This window comes from Lynx canadensis, chromosome B1, assembly GCF_007474595.2.
Source record: "Lynx canadensis isolate LIC74 chromosome B1, mLynCan4.pri.v2, whole genome shotgun sequence".
Lineage (NCBI taxonomy): Eukaryota > Metazoa > Chordata > Mammalia > Carnivora > Felidae > Lynx > Lynx canadensis.
In genome coordinates this window covers 143,434,158-143,456,298 of record NC_044306.2, presented here as the reverse complement: position 1 = coordinate 143,456,298, position 22,141 = coordinate 143,434,158, and the positions used below count along the sequence as shown (strand labels likewise).

The 22,141-nt window shown below is 38.1% G+C and overlaps 2 protein-coding genes across 6 annotated transcripts in view; one reads left to right on the top strand and one right to left on the bottom strand.

Annotated features, from left to right (window-relative positions):
- Positions 1–6,773, top strand: part of SEPTIN11 (septin 11) — an 89,355-nt gene extending 82,582 nt beyond the window's left edge. Inside the window, exon 10 of one of the 3 annotated variants that reach the window (XM_030313632.1) lies at positions 6,199–6,773. In XM_030313632.1, the coding sequence (XP_030169492.1) occupies positions 6,199–6,202 (4 nt within the window). In that variant the 3' untranslated portion in view covers positions 6,203–6,773. Of the gene's footprint in view, positions 1–930; positions 5,032–5,513; positions 5,617–6,198 lie in introns of those variants that run through there. The other 2 variants (XM_030313631.1, XM_030313630.2) reach the window with 2 other exon arrangements.
- A 5,716-nt stretch (positions 6,774–12,489) lies between these two features.
- Positions 12,490–22,141, bottom strand: part of CCNI (cyclin I) — a 35,194-nt gene continuing 25,542 nt past the window's right edge. For all 3 annotated transcript variants that reach the window (XM_030313633.1, XM_030313634.1, XM_030313635.1), the window contains 4 exons: positions 21,409–21,483; positions 21,115–21,255; positions 20,595–20,825; positions 12,490–14,068 (listed from right to left, as the gene is read on the bottom strand). In XM_030313633.1, the coding sequence (XP_030169493.1) occupies positions 13,619–14,068; positions 20,595–20,825; positions 21,115–21,255; positions 21,409–21,483 (897 nt within the window). In that variant the 3' untranslated portion in view covers positions 12,490–13,618. The remainder of the gene's footprint in view (positions 14,069–20,594; positions 20,826–21,114; positions 21,256–21,408; positions 21,484–22,141) is intronic.

Genomic DNA, 22,141 nt, shown 5'->3' with positions numbered 1-22,141 from the left:
TGGCACTGCCTTTAGCCGGACCCCACCTCCTGCCCTTTCTGGCCACCAAGGCACTTCCCTTGTTTGCGGCTATGCCGCAGTGGTGCGAGTACCCGAGGGTAAGTTGTTCAGTGGACAGCATTCTTTTCTAAAACTTTGCACAATTGCCAGTGGGCGTTGGTGGTGACGTTTCATCCATCCCAAAAGGAAGTTTTAAAATCCATCATTTTAAAACTGTACCTGGCATCTGATAACCATGGTTTATACAGTCATCCACTCATCTTAAAAAAAAAAAAAAAAAAACCTTTTTTTTTTTTTTTTTTTTTTAATTCTTGCTAAGGAATGAAGTTGCATGTTTCAGACTTGCCTAAAATTAGATGTGCGGATCTCGGGTTTGGTTTTGCGTTGTACCTAAACGCGGGGGAAGGCTCCTGGCACCTGCTGTAGCTGTAGCCACACGATGCTCATCCTGTTTTCCCTTTCCAAGTAGATTAATAGCATGACCACTCACTGTATCCCAGTCCCCAAGTTCATCTTTTGAAGACATTATTGTAGATTTATTCTCTGACTCCAGCCGCTCAGTAATGGGAAGGTGTTGCTCCTATTCAGTACCGATGTGATGACCAAACCTGATAGATTGTGATTTATGTTATTTGAGAAAATGAAAATCAAATAGCAAATCCTTCCACTGTCACATGTAGTGGTTTCAAGAAGTCACTCGTAAATTACATGCAAACGGAAACTAACCATGTGTTAATTCAGTATTAAAATTTTGCTTTTGCTTGTCGTGTAGAATAGCTTACTCAAATTTGTGGTTTTAATTTCTGTCGATTCCATAATCATTGCATGAGCATTCACCATCACCGAATGCTGGTGCTGGCACTCCTAATTTTCCTTTCTTTTTTATTTATTATTATTTCTAACTTTTTTGTTTTGTTTTTTAACTTGCAGTGCAAGCTTCACATAAAGCCTGGCAAGCCAAGGATGGTCCCGCATTCACCTGCTTTTGCAGTAATATTGTATCTCTGCCATCTGTGTCCTTTTGTTTTATTTTATTTTTTTACCCTTCCCCAGACACCAATAACTATTAACTCATTTTGCTGAATGTTGTTGGGTAGTGGAAAATGATAGAACAAGAGAATAACACCACCAAAAGCTCTGTGCAGCTGGACTTTGTTTCTGGAAAGTAAATGATTTGCCTTTTATGCCTGTTCAGAGCGGCAGCAGGAAGCATGCCTGTTGCTTGTATGTTGCTTTGGACCGAGGGACGGAGGGTCAATGGCTCCATGTACGTCTGTCAGGAGAACTTCTCATCGTCTCAGCAGCTGAACCATAACCCTGAATAGCCATGACAACAACTTGGCTTTTCTTGATTTCTCATCTCCATGGTGGCAGAAGCCCTGAACTCACTCTGCCTCTTCTCCACACGTGCCCCAACCAGGGTAGCTTTGTATGTAGGTAGAACGGTGGGTCAGCTTTTTAGGACCTATGCATTTGCATGGATATTCATTATTATAATTTTATTTGACCCATGTTGTGGGTCTCTTCACACTGTCCCCTCATACGTCTTTCAAAATATGTCTGAACCCCTATCTCTCAAATCCTGGACAAGTTGGACTGTAATGAGAGAACTGCTGATGGTCTCTTTTATCAGCACAACCTGATCCTCTCACAGTTAGTGATCTCCAAGGTCAGGTCGTATAACATTGCCTAGTAGAAGAATCCTCTACTAAGGATGATGGGTTTCCCACAACCTCCCTTCCACTTACAATGAGCACTCTTTCACGCTCTCCGTGGTCAATGACCGATTCTAGGATATCCGTACTTCTAATAATACTTTTCAATCATGAGGAGAAAATTTTCAGAAATGCTTCAAATAGAAAATTTGTTATAAACTGTATATCATCTGCAGCACAAATTATGAGGGGATCTCATCAACTTAAGGTAGAAATGGGAAGGGGGGCACGCCTGGGTGGCTCAGTCAGTCAAGCATCCAACTTTGGCTCAGGTCACAGTCTCACGGTTCATGAGTTCAAGCCCCGCATCGGGCTCTCTGCTGTCACCACAGTCTGCTTCAGATCCTCTCTCAGTGCCCTTCTCTCTCTGCCCCTCCCCCTGTTAACACACACACTCTCTTTCTTCCTTTCTCAAAAATAAAAAAATAAAACATTAAGAAGGAAATGGGAAGGAACTTGACACAAAGCCATGAGTGAAGAAGGTAGAAATTCAACTGCACATCTAGCTTCTGTGCATGGTCTCCTTTCCATATTTGGCGATAACGGGAAGGAGAACTAGAGCAACTGGTCTTTCATATCCAGTTGTCTTGAAGGAGTTTCTTCATTTTGTCCTCACCATGACTAGCTCCACCTGCTCTCTGTGTCCCAGCCCATCACCCTGTCATTGAGAATCAGGGCCAACCCACAGGCCACGACACAGACCATGGAAAGGGGCGTATTGACTCTCCTTTCAGTTCTGTTCCTTTGTGAGGCTTATCCCTTCATCTTCTTGATTTTTTTTTCCCCCTCCATTAACAAGATCTTCCCAACTTCTAACTCAATAGTCTCCTGTTCCTTACTTAAAAGAGTATTCTTTCTCACGAACCTGATGCTCCAGCTCTGTGCTTCCTCCCAGCCTTCACTGGTCAGACATTAGGTAAATAGGATAGAAGACACTGTACCTTCCCTGACACACACATGCAATCCACCCCCCCCCCCTTTTTTTTAAATAAGTCTCTAGTTGATTCCAAAAAAGTTTCTTTTTTTTTTCCTTCTCTTCATTCTCAATCATACTTTTAGGGGAAAGAAGTTATGGTCTTCCATGAACTGAGTTAGGCTTAAGTAGGCAAAGTAAAAGTTCAGTTTCACTGGAGCCCAAACTAAGCTGGGCCACAAACTGCAAACTAGAATCAGCAATGGTGGTATAAAGACTGATTTAGGAGGTACTGGACTAATGTTTTTGTTTTGTTTTCTTGAATGATTCTAGTCCAAAGCTAGTTGTGGAGCAGCCAAATACTAGATGGCATGCCGATTCTAACCATGGCTAAATTTGCTCATGTGCTGTGCACCAGACGAAAGCTTGAATACTTGTGTTGTATGCTTGTTCCAACCGCTGCTTGTGTGAGCATTTTTGTGCCTTGTAACAGAAAATATACATGTAAATTCCAAAAATGGTCATTTTAAAATTACCATTTTTAATGCATCACTGAAACCTTTTCAAAAGTGAGCCTCGCTGTGAAAGGCATCCATCCAGCTGACTTTTTGATTCCAAGATTGTTGATTTTTTTTTTCCTCCCATGAAAATTTTCATGACAAAATGAATCATACGGAGAGTCAGGGAATAAAAAGTCAAAAGAAAGTTCTAGAAGCTTTTTTTTTTTTTAACATGTTGCTTCTGAACTCTTTTCTACTCCTGCTCCCCCGCCCTGTTTGGTTTGTTATTGCTGCCCTTCTCTTCTTTCTGTATCTGTGCCTTTTTTCACAGTAGTCCTTGGCTCTGCACGGAATAAATGATACCCTCAAATCTAATTGGATGTGCTTTCGCCTTTGCATGTAAGTACAGTAGTAAGAAAACTTTGAGATCTTTTGGACTTTTTTAAAATTAGAGAAACAAACGGGATAGGTGAATTTTTTTTTTTTTTTTTTCCTTTTTTGGAGGGAGGTATAGGGAGGTAATGGTTTGAGTAGCCTTTGCTTACAAAAAAAAAAAAAAACTATATATTTAAAATAACCACATTTGTACCTTTTCCACAAGAAATATAAATTCAGTTTTTTCTTGATACCAGTATGGAGGTCAGAAATTATTGTTCCCAGCTGTGTTCTACACAGCATTGTGGGCATCACTGGAGATTAGAGGGTCCTTGGTTCTGACTATGTAAATAAAGGTAGAATAAGAAACTACCACCTTCCATTGGAGAAAATCAAGAGGAAAATGTTTTTTATGCTAAGCTGCTTTTATGACTGCTTAATTTTTTTGACGATCTTGGTTTAATGGTCTTTCCCTCATGCTAACTGCTAGCAGTGAACACACCTGTTGTTTTGTTTTTTTGCCAGATCTAGCTGGCCTCTCCCCAAATCTTTTGTTCAACCATAATGACCATTGCTTCTGGACTTTAGATACTCGTAACAGTTGTACATGCAGTAGAATGTGATGGAGAAGCATTTTGGGAATTTATTAGCAGTTAGAGACTATGTTTTCCCAACCTAGGCTCCTTCTTAACTGGTCAAAGTTTTGTCCAGAAAGGGCATCTCAACCAGGGGAACATTTAATGTCACACTGAGCACAGGTTCTTTATTACCTTCCTTCTCTGCTTTGGAATCTCACCAGCAATAACACTTAGTCTTCATATCTTGTGCACCTCAAACAAATGGACTGGGTTTCTTCACTTTCTTGACATATCCATTAGTGTGTCACATATAGACTGTTGAATCTTGGTTTCAGCTGTTATCAACCCATGTCATACTGTCTCTGTGTGGTCCTTCCAAACCGTCCTTTCAGATCCCTTTGCTTTGCCATTTGCAAGTGTCTGAAATCATCAAGTCTCAGCTTCCAGAAGTCTTGGTTCCATTGACAGGATACATATGTGATGACTCTTTAGTGGAAATTATGACCTACAAAGTCTAGATTGTATGTAGGTATGAAGGGAATTTTTTAAATAAATTGAAAAGCTGTGAACAGCATTAGAACTTTGTCTATTTCTTAATTTTAAAATATGCTGATATGCCTTAAACTGTAGTTGTAGAACACTGTCATTTTGCTGTTTGAAAATAACCAATGTGTTTCTAAAAAAAAAGTGTTGTGTAATCTACTTTCAGTGTTAATGCAGAATTGTCATATATGTAAGCTGCATGTTAGACACTCGTCCTTTTTAAAAACTAAAATAATTGTATCGATATGAACTATACCATTTTTTTCAAGTAAGAAAGTAATCACTTAGCAAACATGCTCAGTAATTTGGTGTCTGTTAAGGTAGGAGAGTGGTGGACAGGTAATCTATGCATATATCACTAGTGCCAAGACATAAAAGTGGGGGAAAATATATTTTTACCCAAACAATGTGTGCCCTTTTGTGAGTTCTTTTTAGTCAGTGTTTGGTATGCATATGTACACATGGTTATTATGTTGGGCAAAAGAAGTAGGGATGAAAGAGTCTCCTGCTTTCCTGCCTTGTCTGGTGGATTTCAAATGCTACCATCTGCACGGCTCCAGCTCCTCCCAGATACTTGCCATGTGGTATCCTGTATTTCACATATGGTCTCTGCTACCCTCTCTCCCCCATTCCCATTCCCTTCTGTCCTGATTGGTGTTCCTGGCACCGCACCGCCTCCGGGCCAAGCCGAGGTCTCCTCTTCTTCCCTGGCCTCTGGTGCTACCGCTGCTGGGCTGCTCAGCCCCAGCTGTGCTCCGGGAAGTCATCCCTGTAACTGATACACTGCTGTTCTTTCACAGTTGTAGAAAAGCCCCCCCCTTTTTTTTTTATTTTTTAAGACTTTAAGAATCAAATTTGAATCTGAATCTTTCTTTTTTCTCTTCTGTAGCTTCTTCTTTATGTAACCATCCTGTTGACAAGCCCTACTCTCTCCTAATGGACATAGAGCATTAGAAGAGCAGGAGCTGTCTGTTCACACGTGTTGGGGAAGAGTTACCTCATTTCCACCATCGCCTCCTATTCTTTTAAAGTCTGGGTCAAATATTGCATTGCTGTTTGTACTTGTCAATGTCTGTTTACAAACCACTGCCCATAGTGGTTACTAAAGTGACTCATCACTACCAAAAACAGGAATACTCAATAGTACTTAAAAGGAAATTGAGTGAAAAAAAGAACTTGGGCCAAGACCCAAGATAGCCATGTGTTGGAATCCTCTTGCTTAGCTGTCATGTTCTTGAAGCTGCTGATCTGAGAACTCACGGACTGAAGACAGCATGTACCCTACTCTGAGGTGGTCACCACCTCCAGGGTCCGCAAACTTGATTTCATGTTAACTCCAGACCTCTCTGTCCCATGAGCAACATTCTGAACAGCCCCATCAGGACCCTCAACCATCAATCAGGTCATAAGATCCGGGCAACATTCTCCTTCCTTTTGTTAGTTTTATGAGTTGTTTTCGCGTTTGGGATTTTTTTTTTTTTTTTTTTTTTTTAACATTTGATATTGCATGAACAGAGATGGCTACAGTTTTTTTATTCGGAGTGTTCTATTGATGCAATGTTTTTATTTTTCAGCTGACCATCTGCCTCTTGAGAGAGAGAAGTGGGCATCCTTCCTTTAAATTCAGGAACCATTGTTGTTTTATTTAACTCTTTTTCTGTTATCTGCATCCCTTATAAGAGTTGTTTTGGGTTTGGGATTCTGTTTTGGAAAAAAAAAAAAAAATCCAGTTAGCCAGTTCTGTTTTATGTATTGGTTATTCAAACTTAGTTTGGTATCAAAATTATGCCAGTTTTAAGTTCAAGGGGAAATTTAAGTGAAGTTTAAGTCACAGAATTCTGGTTAAGAATCTGTCATCTCAGATACAACCAAAAGATCCCTCTGCTGTCACTGGGGTTATGACCTACAAGTCTTAATCATGTTTAAAATGTGCCAGTGTTGGGTAGAGGACTTTTCTGCCTCTGGGACTCACTTTATACTTTAAGGTACCTTAAAATAACTTTCTGGCCCATCCCTGCCTTTCTATGTACTGTGAACCTCCGCTTTACCTTGTTTCCAAAGTTTTTTGTGTCCCAGACCATGGGAACAAACCCCAACAAACTATAAAGCTGTCCCAGACAATCGCTTAAATACAATGGTTCTGATCACATTGTCTTCTCAGTTACCCAGGTGGCTGTCTCTACCATGTCTGTGGAAAAAAGTTTGCTAGAATTCACTTAAAAGTACACCCAACCTGCAAACACACACTTCTGCCAGTTGAGGCTGTGGTTTCTAATGCTGACCCAATTGTGAAGGGCTGGAGAGATGGAAGGGCTAGATTACTTTATTAGCAGTCACCTATTAGGGGCACTTTTCCTAATCAAGGGACAACTTCTAAAGTCATTTCTGTTCTAGAGCACGGACATGCATTTAAGTTACCTTATAATTTCATTACTTGTCTATATCTAGTCTTTGCTTATTTCCATCACTTTTCAGCCCCATGTTAGGAGGACCATGAAAATACTATTGGTGGCACAGGTTGCACTTGGGAGTGTTCTCCTCCATTTAAGAATGGTAACACGTGCTTCTGTGGTGAAATGAAACAACAGTCCCTACCTCTTAAATCATTTGAATCATTTGCTTCTTGGAAAGAGGTTTCTTTAGAGCAATTGGATGAGCACACTGGTGAGAGGCTTTCTTAGAAAGATACTGTAATTAAATGCAATAAAGTCAAATTCATCTGAGCCATTAAATGATCAAAATATAAATGTCAAGAGCCATCCCCTCCATATTACATTATAATCTGTAAACATATAAATCTGCTAGTGATGTCACCAGTGGTTTAGGGGTGGAAGGGTAGGTGGCAACTTCTTAACTGATACCAGAGCATGACCTATCAGTTTTGTAAGTTAAACACAAACACCCTATTATGTGGAACCATGTACGTACTAAGAACAGTAATGAGATTTATTTTTAATATTTTGATATGAATTTAACCCTATCAGTCATGTTAAAAATGAATTCTGCATCAGCTGGTAAAGACCTTTTTTTGAGCAATATTTAAAAATCCAAGCAGGTAGTAGTTTGTTTTTTTTTTAAAGTAGAGAAATGTACAGTCTATTGTTGCCATTCCCTTTTTTCTCCCATTTTGGCCAGGTTAGAGGAAACGTGGGGGAACAAGTTATTACAATAGGTTAGCTTCTGTTCAGTGACCTAGGGAAAGCTGACCAGATGCCACCGGTCAAGTGTGCTGTCCTCTCCATTGATTTGGAGTTTTACTTCAGGTGGTTCCTATTCTCAGGTGTTGAAAAAACTGATAGGTTCTCAAGTTCTCCTGGCTGACCAGTGAAGAGATGTGAAACCATCCCAGGACTAATTATCATCAATAATAAAAATCATTTGCTTATCCCTAGCTAGATTGTCGAAAAGCAAGAACTGAGCCAACTGAACGGATTTCCATTGGTAATGGGCTTTTTATTTTTCATTTGGTCTTTTTAAAAATATTACTTGATTTCAGATACAGATTGCCTTCTTGCTTGCTACAAGTGTAGTCTAGATGGTCTACTTGAGATTGGCGCATGTATAAAGGAGAGATCTTCTGAATCAGTATTTGCTGAGCTGGAGCAGAAAAAAAATTAACTCATCTTCCCAATGTGCTAGGCCAAACTCCCCCTCCCCCCCCCCCCCCCCCCCCCACCAATCCACTGTATCTACCAAATGAAACTTCCTTCTTAGTTTATTGGTGGGTTTTTGCCTATTGGCCTAGCTTATAAGTAAACCGTTCTGGATGTCTGAAAAACTACAGAACCTTCACTGTATTTCAATGCTGTTTCTACACCAAACCTTTTGCTTTGCAGATGACTGTCCTTTCCACCCTGGAGACAGACAGTGGTATCAGTGTGGGTCCCTTTGAAGATCCTTGCACTTGAGTTCTTAAGACCATGGCATTTAGTCCTTGTGACTGGTACCATCTGGCTTTCAGATCAGTCTCTAGCAAGTAGCTGAAACCCCCTTGGCTATCGAAGGGATTTAATGTGTTGATTTGAAAAGACTAATTGTAGTTTTGCATAGTTGCACTACAAGAAGAAAAGATGAATTGTGAGCCTAGATATCGACTCACCTCCCTTCCCAACCTTCCTAACCTGACAAGTAGCTATACAGAAATGAGATCTCTTGGCTGTCAGTGGAATATTGTTGAAGCACAAATGAAGATCTAACATCTGCCTCAAATCAGTTACTTGCAGTGCTGTGAGTTGAATGGCACTTTGGTCCATGTAGAAACTTTCAAAATTACAGCACCTAGATCAGAGGAGGCAGAGGCTATTATAATGAGGCTGGTCCCTGTCCCACATTTAAAACAAACAAAAACCCAAAAGTGTGTATGGGGTAGTGCAGAATAATAATTGTTCAAAGAGTCCAACTTAACCATGCCTTCTCTGCCCAATGCTCTTAGAACTGTGAAGGCGCCATTCTAGCACTCCTGCCCTTTATTCACATCCATCCACCCACCTTCCCCACCCTGTCCCTCTCTCTCTTTACAAACACTTTATTCTCTATACTGTACCAGGCCTACATTAGATGCTGGGAATGTAGCCAAACACTATGAATTGCACTTGTCTCTGTATATCTTATGAACACAGCAAGTTTTTGGAGCAAAAGGTAAGCCCTTTCAATGCTAAATTGCTTAAAGACATTGTATTCTGAAAAGCAAAAGCCCTCTCCCCCACCTTGCCCAGATTGCTTTTCATTGATTGCTTAAGGTTGCCCTTCAGTCTGGAGTGTCCTCTTTCCTAACAAAATAAGCTGTTTCTGAGAAATGAGAAACCAGTTCACCGGGCCTATACTTTTCTACTACTCTGCTGTTGTGTAACACATTAAGATCAACAATTCTGGCATTTGATAGGCTATGAAGATTTTACTTTATAGTCAAGACAAAGGGAGAGGTTTTTCCCAGTTCACCCTTAACTCAGAAGCTCCTGGAAACTAAAAATGAATTGTGAGCGCTGCCCAAATTTCTCTGGTAAGATATTCTTGGTTACCTCTTATTACACTTTCCAATAATAAAGGGCTTGCAAGACAGAGGTCTCTATCCTACACCTGGGTCTTAGGCATATTGGTACATCATAGAAACCATAAACTCATGGTGAGTGAAAGCTTTAATTCCTTGATGCAATCTATGCTATATAAGCATGTACTTCATCTTTTCTGTCTTAATGAATTTGGTCAAATCAACTCAACTCAAAGCTTGCTGGACTCAAATCCAGCAAGGTTTGGGGGATTGGCTATTTTCAAGTATTCTCAATCGCATTTCTAGGTTATTTTGCAGGACTAGACAACTCACAAAAATTATGATTCATTTTGTAAAACTGGTTTTGTTTCTGTTTTTGGTAGGAGACCTGTCGTCACAATCTGCTCCATACCATGGCAGATCTTGGGCATTTCCCCTCAGTCCCAGATACATACACAGGTCTCCTGTGCTTAAATGTGAATTTATAACTGCAAATGATGTTAATGTTTAACAAGAGACAAGTGTTCAACTCCTCACTCTCCTACAGTCAGCCCAAGTGACTCAATTTCTCCCAGATACTTAAAAAGATGTTTTATTTTCCTCGAGGCACCACCTAGTGGCCAAAGCTCAAAACATTTAATAACAGGAAGAGGAGACATTCTATTAACAATTTAAAGGCTAATTTCAAGAATTTTGGAGGTTTCAGAAGTAATTACATTAGACAACGCTTTGTGTTCTCAAATATAAAGGGCAAAGGTTTGAGTTAGAAATTGAGCCTTATTAAAAATTCTTAGCTATGTGGCATTAGATAATTCTCTAACCCTCAACTTGCTAATGCAGACCAGGGGTAGGAGTTTTCAGGATGGTTGTGAGACCATCTGGCATAGTATCTTCCCTTTCCACTTGAAAATGTACAAACTACCTTTAGGACAAAGACAAGCTCCTTACCATGTAGGCCTAGCATCAGCAGTCACATTAAGTGAAAGGCCAGTGTTGCTCTGGGCAGTAATGTTCAAGCACGGCTTTCTTATTTCAGGAACTCCAGAATGAGTAAATTAGGAAGCTTGAAAATCCAGGTATGTAGAGTACAGCGGACACTCATATGTTGTTTCTAACAGAAGAAAATAAATACTACCTGGGGGACAGACACCAATGTCTTAATTCCAACAGTGGAGATGTTAAGCTCCGTCTCATCAGCTCAACTGAGTGAAGAGCTATGCTCTAGCTTCCTTCAAACCAAAGGCAGTGTCAGCAACACTTGAGGCAAATTGGTTTTACCTTTTTACTGGCATTTGGGAACACTCCCCATTTCCAGCCTTCCCCCTCCCCCACACTAATACATCATCTGTGGAAAAAACATTCAATTCTCCACAGATAACTTTATACTCTCAAATTGAACAAAAAATAGCTTCTTCGCTATAGTCTGAATTTCAAGAGGTAGAGCATTCACTTTAACTTTTTCTGTTAAATGAAAGATTGGGTAATTTATACCTATTTATTCCCTTGCCTTTGTGGAGGTTTCATGGAATGATAGGCTTTCTAACCATGTGGAGATACCAATTACCCATAAAACTCAAGTTTCCAAATACTGAAAGAATAACTTGTGATGTGATGCCAAGATTTAAGACAAGTAACTCGGGACAGAGTAATGAGCAGGAACATATTCAATGAAAAACTCCATGCTGTTCAAGAATATTGTGCTTTTTCTGTCTCGATCCATGAGTTCAGGCTCCTCAGAGTCAAGAACCCATGGTAGCTCAGGTCTCTGGAACAGTGAACTGAAAAGGGTGCTCAGGAAGGTCTGGTCCCCTAAGTACCTTCATTTAATTGAACTCTGGGCTAAATAGCTTTGAAGCATGAAAGTGCCAGCCCAACCATCCCAACTCAGTTTCCCAGAAGAACTACCATGTTCTGGGGCACCTGGGTGGCTCAGTCAGTTAAGTGTCTGACTTTGGCTCAGTTTATGATCTCTCGATTCATGAGTTCGAGCCCCACGTTGGGCTCTGTGCTGACGGCTCAGAGCCTGTAGCCTGCTTTGAATTCTGTGTCTCCCTCTCTCTCTGCTGTCCTGCTTGTGTGCACTCTCTCTCCAAAATATTTTTAAAAACACTTTTAGAAACAATACTATGTTCCAAACTGATTTATCAGTTTTTGGTAAGATTAGAAAACCTCAAAGTCAACTAATTAAAATCTTATTGCCCTCTTATATTCAATCTGTAGTGGCTGGACTAGAAATATTCTAATGTTAGGCTCAGTTTCATCCCTAGCTTGAACATCTGTTAAATGGAGGTAGGGGGGATTAAGTGCCATTTATTTAACAGAAATGGTGAACATGTGTAGTTGTAAATTTCTTAGAGCTCCCCAATGCAGGAGAATTAAGTAACAGACCAGATGAAAATTAGGGTAAGTGTGATTTTTTAAAATGTGTATCTACAAAGCCAATCTCTTGCTATCTTCACCCATAAACAGTTCATGTTTTTAAAACTTCCCTCCCACTGCCTGTACTTACACGGAAGTAAAAGTTTCCCATTTGAATGGATGGCAAGGTCGTGCAGGCAGTCAAACCTTAGTAATTTCAAAGAAGTGGTGACCTAAGAATGCTCTTGCTCTGCTAAACAGAACGAAACCAGTGGGCTAAAAATGATGTCATCCAGACATGGGTGCTCTCACAAACCATTCCATCAAATGAAAATTTACTATTTGGAAGGTAAGAAAAAGAGATAATAGAAAAATTCTTTACGTCAAAACCTACATTCCTCAGTCACATTTAAATCCTGTTTTATTTTCTGTGAGCATATATTTGGGATTTTTATCCCAATACCAGTGTCTAAGCAATCAGGAACTTGTACCTCTTCACAAGCAGAAAAAAAGTTAAAGATACAAAGGTTAAGGACAACTTTTATTGCTACCAGAGGCTTTTTATCATCAGCACATGGTTCTGACTGCAATACCTTCTTCAGACTGAACAGGGAGCTGAGGATCCAGAAGTCATTAAGAGAAATACAGGGAGGGTGAATAACTTCCATCAAGAAAATCCTAATAGCTTAACATAAATCTAGGGCACTGAATTCAGTTATTACATGTTATAGACCCAAATCATAGAGCTGCCCCAACATCTAGACAGTCTCTCCTACTGATTACAAATGAATGAAAACTAATCAGTTACCAAAAAAAAAAAATAATAATAATCTTAGTTGTTACATGTTTCTTTGGTGAGCACCTGGATACATTAACTTTATCACAAATTCTTTTATATAAATTTCAAAAATGCTTTCAACAAATCTAACCATATCCTAATTACATGCCACTTTTAAGCTTCAGTTTAAGAAAAACAAAAATAAAAACAGTAATTTTGTTTCCAGACTCCAGGAATTGAAATAAGAAACACAAAATCAATGTGGTAATGTCAGTCCTTTTTCTATTACCACTTCTCATTCATATGGGGCAATTTTAAAGTACCCTTTTGGGATTAATTTGAATCATGGATCAAACATGGCTGTCACACTGAAATGAATTTATTCACTAAATTGCTAAAAATAATTTTGAGGGTTTCCTAATCAGTGGAAATCAGGCTATAGATCAACATGCATAAAGTTCATTTAGTATTCAATAAACAAGCAAGCAAAAATGAGGAAAATTAAATCAGGATGCTGGTGACAGAGTGTGCTAGCTATGAATTTTGGAACTTAAAACACTTGAATATAAATTTTTGACATGGGGTCAATCTCCATTACATCTTAGCAGAGAAAAGAATGGAACTGACAAATACTAAAAAAATTTAACTTAAAAAAAAAATTTGATCTTTTTTGAAGTTTCTAACTTTTTTGGTCTTTAAATGCTTAAATAATGTTGATTATAATTTGCTACCCAAGTAAATGGGTTTTTTTCTGGCTCACTTCAAATCGGCCTGATAAGGTATATAACTTTATAGAACCTTTCCTGGTTTTCCATGTTCCTAATTCCCAGAGTAGTCTACCTTAGTTTGCACTTGAAGGTAACACTTGAAGCTACATGACAGAAACTGGCTGCAAAGGTGGACAAGGAGAAGCATGTCCCTCTTGCCTTGACAGATCAGTGCCACAAACAGAACCCACACTTTCTGAAGCATTATCTTCATTATAGAGCCGTTTGATTCCATCATAGAAGTCATCCACTTCCATTTCCTCTACTTTGCGTTTAGCAGAGGTATGCTTGCACCCACTGGCAGCTGGGAGATGATGGTAGAAGGCTGCTGCACCTCTGACTGGCACTTCTGGTTTGCTGTTGTCCTTGGAGAAATCTAAATCTGGGCCTGGGACAGAGGAGGGATGTAATCTGAACACTCCTTTGTCACAGGTCACCAGGGTGTGCTTGAGGGGACGGTAGACATAAACGGAATTTAGAGGCAGGGAAGACTGCAGAGAAGAAAGGTGATGTGCCACAAGCTCCCGACAGTGGATCAGCTGGGAGCTAGCCATCTGGGCCAGGAAGAAAAAAAACAAAGGTTGATCATTTAATTAATATGCTGGCAGCTTTTCCTCACTGCGCCCTCTGTCCTCCCCAGCTTTGTCTCTCCCCACATCTTCTACTTGAAATTCAGCTATTCCTCCAGTCTACCCATCATCTTCTTAGGGATTATGACCAAATCTGTACTTCTAATGGAAGTCTCTTTGGAACTTTAATTCTGTAACTGCAGTTATATGCAACATCTTCATGAAAACAAACTATTCTCTTTTGTTCACTGTGTATATGCAATGTCCACTCTTGTCCAGTGTATTCCTCTTGTCTACAGGGCCCTTCACTCCACCCTCTGCCACTTCCAATCCCTTCATGAGGACCAAGGAACAGATAAACACAAAATTCATTAAAAATTTAAGGAAAAAACCAGAGGCACAAAAAAATTTAAGTAAGGGATGGGGAAGATCATCTAGCTAAGAATTTAGAACAATTTAAGTATTTTGTTTTTAAAACAGCAAATGAGAACTTTTGACAAATTATATTTTTGTAGAAATTAGCAGGCTTGACAACTTTAAGAAGAAATGTTTTTAATTTGGGGTTTGACTAATTTCTTCTTAACCTTCAGGATAGTTCAGGTATCCTTTCTGAAGCTACCCTTAACTCCTCTTGCCACCACACACCCAAATTCCAGGGCCATCTATATCTATTTCAACCTGTCATTACACACCACATCGTATTAAAATAATCCATTAAACATTTACTTTTTCCATTACAGACTATAAGCCCCCAAAAGGCAGCCATTGTATCATATTCATTTCTATTCCCAAACTTTCTTTTCTAGCACAATGACTATAATAGGAGGCTTTCAAGGAGTCCAATTAGTCTCTCTGTCCTCCTTTCCCTGTAATTATAGCTCTAGTTAAAATAATCTTCCTCTAGGCAACATACATTTCTTCCCCTATTCAATTTTTTTAGCGGCACCCCAATGCCTACCAGAAATAAGCTAACCTCTTTAGCTTGGTATAAAGGCTCTCTACAATCTGACCCCAACCCTCTTTTTCAGTCTTATTCCCTGACTTATCCCAATTTCTGCCAAACAGGCCTGCTTTCTCTATTCTGTGTAAATCTTGCCCTTTCTTACTTTATCCTTGCTCATCCTGTTTCTACCTGTTAAAACTGGATTACCAATTCCATCCAGACCTGCTAACTGCCACCACCTCCAGGAAGCCTATTTAAACTATTAACTATTGGGGTCACTTTCTAGTCTTGTATATTTTACAAGTATTTTTGGACATTTCTTAACCACATCTTATTTATACCTATATAACCTGCAGTACACAGCATAACTATGTGAGATACCAGAGAGAAAATAAAGTAATATGGTCTGCGATAACAGAAACATATTTGGTCACAATACTATTTTTATCTGTAAGGATATTATTTGTTATGCAGGAAAGCATCAGTGGAAAGAAGAAATCAACAGGTGTTATCACAGTACAAATGTTAAAATGCCTAAAACTGTCAGAAATAATACATGAAAATGACCACTTTTAATATCTACCGTTTTGTTCACTAAATTTTTTCCTAGTTTAAAAGACACTAGGTAACACCTTAAGGGCAAAATACTATTAACTAGTCTTAGAATTTCTTTTCTTCCCTTAAAAGAATTTATAATACTTAAAGATAGTCCCCAACTATCAAGCTTACAACCATAGGCTAGGGCTTATCATGTCTCAGGGATGCAGAACAAGCTGAGTCATGCTAAGAACAGTGGAACAAAAAACACAGAAGAGGAATGGGGCTTTAAAAGTTCTTTAAAGAAAGAGGTACCCTAGCCAATGCTTCAAGAAGCCCACAAAAGAGTGGTAACAGAAATGAAAGACACAAATTGGGAAGTGAAAAAAGGGCTAGAGTATAATACTGTTCTTTAGCAAATGACTAATGCTCGGGGGCCCACAAAAGTATCATAAATACTCTAATGCCTTGGCCATGGGGCATAATACCACAGCAGAATCCTGAAAAGTAGAGTTCATATAGATGCTACTGGTTTGAAAAAAGACATGTATTTCAAGTAAAAGGAAGACTATGCCACTATAATCTTTCTCTGTGAAAAAATTAATAGATTTTAATAGAACATTACACAGTTGACCCTTGAACAACATGGGGCAGTTATGGGCACCAACCCCCAAAGTTGAAAATCTGCATCTAACTTTCAACTCCCCAAAACTTTATTAACAGCCTACTGTTGACCAGAAGCCTTACCAATAACATAAATAGTTGATAAGCACATATTTTGTGTACGCATTATACACTTACAATAAAGATGGAGAAAAGAAAATGTTAAGGAAATCGTAAGACATATTTATAAAAGCATACTGTAAAAAAATCCATTTATAACTGGACCCATGCAGTTCAAACCTGTGTTGTTCAAGAGTCAACTGTATTTTAGAAAATGACAGAGCTAGAAAGACATTATTCAAACCAATACCATCTATATGAACTCTATTTCATCCAACTAAATCCTTTTTCCAAAATAACCTATCAAAAGAAATTCCTTCTAATTTACTACCTGAATTTGTTCTACTTAAGAGTATGACCCTTGCTGAGATCCAGTGGAGGAAACAAAACAAGCACATAAACTGGAATTACTACAACTTCATACACCAGACAAGTCCTCTAATGAAACTGTTAAAGTGAACTCATTCTAATTGTAGGATGTTAAGAGAACATCTATTGTTGTTTTTCATGACTACGTTCACAGACTTCAAATACGGTAAACATTTTTAAGTATCGCTTGCTAAGGAAACAAACACAACTGTAATGTAGCTCACCAAGGAAGGTGGGGCAACTATAGGGCAGACATCCAGATGGGAAAGGGGCGAAGAATACCATCACATAAATGATAGGTTCTGAAGGACCCATGTTTGGTGGACAGCATGAAGGACTGAAAACATCTGCTGCAGCAGTCTGATCTTAGGCACCTTAAAGAAGAACTGGGAGATCCTGGTGAGGAAGGCCTGCTTCTTTAATTCCCTACTCTAGTTAAAAAAAAAAAAAATTATTTTTTTTTTATTATTATTTTTTTTTTGAAAGAGAGAGAGACAGACAGACAGACAGAATCTGAAGCAGGTTCCAGGGCCTGAGCTGTCAGCACAGAGCCTGACACCAGGCTCCAACCCACAAATCACAAGATCATGACCCGGGCTAAAAGCTGGACCCTCAACCAACTTAGCCACCCAGGCACCACATAACTCCCTCCTCTAGTTTTAAACTACTGGAGAGAACATCAACTGTGACTACTGCTTGGCTAGGGACTAGGAAGACCACCACACTCTTTCAGCAAAGTTAACATCCTGAGATTCTCAAAGGTGGGCCACATCAGTCAGAAAGAGGAAGATGTGAGTACAGCTACAGAAGTAGGGCAATGAAAAAAGGGGTTAAGAGAAAGAGGTTTGGCCATCTCAAAATGGCGACCAACATGTAGCTAAGAGGCAGGGGTGGTCAACTAGGAGGGAACTGGGAGGTCAACTAGGCTTGCCTTTCAAACTAGGGAAACTTTGTCTGAATTCCAGAGGGAACGAAGGCAGAGCCAGTGACAGTGGCTCCCGCACAGCATGAGGTATTTAGGATAAAAATCAGCAGTCCTCTCAAACCAGGATACTGGGAAACATGTTATAAGTAATTCTGGCATGGTCTCACCAATACTCCACAAAAATTTCCTATACTAGACCCAAGAATCCAGGAGGAATATTTATTTGAACACATCTAATTACAAAGATATTAGACCTCGTATTCCTACCTAAACTCAAATGAACTTAGCAAACATAGCACTGAGCCTTCAAGAATCCAGATCCACCAGGTTTAGGCCACATATGTTGGCTATCAGTCCCAGCTGGTTTTAGAGAACTGTTAAGACCAAGTACCAAAATCTCAAGTGCTGTGACATTGTTTTTATCTTCTCCATTAGAATTTGAATACTACACGGGGCAGAACCTTTTTTTTTTGTTTTTTTACAACTACTGTATTCCCAGTGCCTAGATCACAGATTTTCCAGTAAAAGTTTGTGGAATATAACTATTTATGTATGTATAAGAAAATTAAACACTGGTTTTCAAACTATATCCAAACAATATGCAGAAGGGAAGGGGCCATATTCAGACTCTGCATCCAACAGGTCTCTGCCCCAAATACATATTACAAAGAAATACTTTCCTACCTTACATTCTCGGATTGTGTGTGTACAAGATTTTACTGGAGTCAAGGGAAGGATTCCAGTTCTAAAAGAAATTCTGAAAACCACTGAACTAAATCTTTAAGGTTTGTATGGACAAAGCATTGGTCCTTTACTAAGTAGTCCTGTGGGTCTCTGAGAAAGTACCAAGTACCCTGAACTGCAGATTTAAAATAAAGGAGTTGAATGGAATTTCTAAGAAGATCCCTTCAAATTCCAAGAATTCCAAGTCTATAATACTACTTCAGTAAAAAAGGAACAAGTTTCAATGAACATTTTCTTAACACAAAACACCAGAAGACTTATGAGAGAGAATAAGCATATTTTCCAGTGTTTTTTAGAAACAAACTCTCAAAGCTACAGAATACATACGCTATTTATAACATTCTTATTATTTATGCTTCAAAGTCCGTCCTTTCTTTGTGACAGTAACAGTTCATATAACAACTTTTCCTGTACTAGTTTTGGGAATTAGCACAGAGATCAAGTCAGAGCATTTAAAGATGTCATTTGTCCCAATAAAAAAATGAAAAATGAAATGTAGAGGTTTTCTATTAATGTCCCATACCCCACTTCCATAGTCTAATGTAAATGACTAACATTCAACTTCACTTTCCAATACAATAGATAAGCAAAGTAAATTTCCTGTACCACACTATTCTCTTCTATGATTTGTGATAGTTTGTAAAAATTCTCACTAAATATCAACTATCTCCTAGAATCTACTTTCACTATAGCATTCATTTCAATGGAAAGAAATACTTTTCAATTATAACAATCTAAGGTACGCTAGAAGAACTTATCTCAGGGTGCCTGGGTGGCTCAATCGGTTAAGCGTCCGACTTCAGCTCAGGTCACGATCTCGTAAGTTCATGGTTCGAGCCCCATGTCGGGCTCTGTGCTGACAAACAGCTCAGGGCCTGGAGCCTGCTGCAGATTCTGTGTCTCCCTCTCTCTCTGTCCCTCCCCTGCTCACGCTCTGTCTCTGTCTCTCTCTCTCTCAAAAATAAACAAACGTTAAAAAAAAAAAAAAAAATTGAAGAAAAAAAAATTTCTCTCCTGTAAAGGAGAAACAGCCTGTGTTTCTAACTAACATCATATGCCTATCTATCCCAGGGATATAGAACAAGCTGACCCATGCTAAAAACTAAACAAAACAAAAGAGGAATGGGCCTCTAGCTAATATACTGTGTTGATCACCAATGTTTTATGAAAAGACCCTCAATCCTTCTCTGCTCACAGACTAGGGCCTAAAATTTTCAGAGCTAAGAGGTAGCACTGAGGTATTTCTATGTCTGCTAACTTTTATAGTTCATATCTATGACATCAATTATAAGCATCTTACAAAACGCCAAATTCAAGTATTATTCTCATTTTTCTTTAATAGTATTCTAAGTTTTATTAGTTCAATAACTGAAGCTCTTTGCTAAGACTAGTTTTTTTATTATAAAATATAATTACTTTAGCTCAGAATTTAAGTCTCTTCTCTAAATAAAATCCAATAAAATATATCAGAATAACTACTACCAAATAAGAATAAATAAGGACATATAAAGGGAAAGTGAATTCATAAGTCTTTTATGGACTCAGTTGGCAGAGGAGTATGGTTTGCAGATCTAAACTTTACATTCTATTGGGTGACATAAGATTATTCAAAGCATTTGCTAACATATAGTACTATTACTAACTATCTATTTGAGAATTTTCTCCATTAAAACTCTTACATTTTATATAGATAGTTGACAAAAAATTTAACTGGCCTGTAAAATTTTATACCAATTTGCAGATAGAAGTGATTGACTAATTTTAGGCAAAAATAGGAACTACCAGGACAAAACCTCTTTCAGAAAGTTAGCTTCTACTTGACAAAGTCTAGTACAAATACTTCACTTTCTAGTCAATTATTTGCTTGTCTAAAAAGCAAACTTCTTGCCATTTATGTTTTTGATTTTTACAAAATAAGCGAAGTATAGAAGTACTATGGTGAAACCTACAAATATAGCTAAGAAGGTTCTTCGTACAAAACTAAAGGACAATATATTATAGAGAATCTTATTAATTTGTCAAGATTCTTAAAAATTTAAGTAACTTAGAAGGGTTGAAAAGAAGCAAAAAAAAGACTAAGCTTTACAAGAGAAGAAAGTTCACCTAGCCCGAAAGTTTGAAGTGTGTATTACTTTACTCTTGTCTCCTCTTAAAAGCAGTTTGCCATTATAAGATTAGAAATGTCTCTTCGTTTTATAGTCATCTAGCAACCCTACGTATCCCAATGAGAGATGAACTTAAAATGAACACTTAATTTGATTGGCACCTACCTGTGCTTTCTGAAGCAGTTCAATTGTAAGAGGAAGCCAATCAGGAATAAGTTTCTCCATTTCCAAACTAACCATGGCCAGAGCAAGCATGGATCCTTTGAATTGCAGAAGTTGGTTGCAGGCCATACAATGAAGGAGTTGCTTGGTAAGGACTGCCAAATGTTGAGATGGGCTCAGTTTGGGCAAACTGAAAAGTAACTGAGGCCTAGCTGACACTGCAATGGCATGGAACTGAAAAGAAATCGTAAGAACATCATACTAGTTTTATTTTAAGTTTTAGGTAAATTATGCACAGAAACTGATATAACCTCAGGTATTACTCAATTTCTTAAGTCTGTAGTTTTAGTTTCATGTAATTTGACATATATGTTAATTTCCCAGTTTTCCTTGGTTATCTATAATTTTTCTTTTCCTAAAAATCACAACAACAACAAAAAAATGAGTGGGCAATCTACTTTCTAGGTTACTAAAACAAGACTACATATTCAAATAAAAATCTGAGAGAATCAGGTATACTCACAATGTGAAGAAAATCCAATGGCGTAGCTGTGTGAAGATCCCAATTCAACTTATCCAGAATAATTCTCTCCATCCTCAGAATTTCAGATGAAGAACATCCACAGAAACTGTCTCTTGCCAACACCTTTAATACTGGAATTCTCTGTCAAAAGCAAAGAGGAACACGGCAGGGCAAGAGGACAGAAAAAAATAAGCTAATTTTCAATTTTTGTTCAGATAAATAGAAAGCAAGCTAATAAATGGAGAGAAATTTTCAAGAAAAAGACATAACTAATCTTTAAAGGAAAATATTTACCTCATCCTCCTCAACAGTCTTGGCAGCTAGGAAAAAACAGCTGATTGCAATACAACTCAAGTATTTTGGGTGGGCCTAAAATTTTGAAGAGGAGAAAAAAGCAACTTCAGTGATTTTTCAAAAAGTTGTAAGAGTTTGTTAAAAAAAACCCAAACAAACAAAACTAGATATACAGGTGAGACAGTATGCACAAAATTCTAGGAATAATTAATCTGATTCCCACCCATTGTTTTCTAAGACCAGGACCAACTTTTTTAACTTCACAACCCTAGCCATATTATATTCTATGAAAATACTATACTACATTGCTAGAAATTCAACCAATGCTAGTTAGCTAAAGTTAAATTTCTATCCAGCAAAAAAGAATTTAATTTTAGAAGACAATTTTTTATTTAATAAAGTTCCAAAAATTAACTCTTTGTACATGTGTGTATTTTTTGAGCTAATTTTAATCTTACTCTCTTTACCTGTCACGTCAGTAATGTTAACATACTAGATGTTAGGAGAATTAAACCAAAGAATATAAAAAAAAGACTATAAACACATTCCAAATGCTTTAAAAATTATAGGTTGGCAGATGAATAGAAATTTTCTAATTAAGTGTCCACAAAAACAAGTGTGTATTGTGTGTGTGTGTATATATACATATATACATATTCATATATTCATATGTATATGCATCATATACATATATACATATACATATATTCAAGTTTCATAAGAAAGTTTCCTA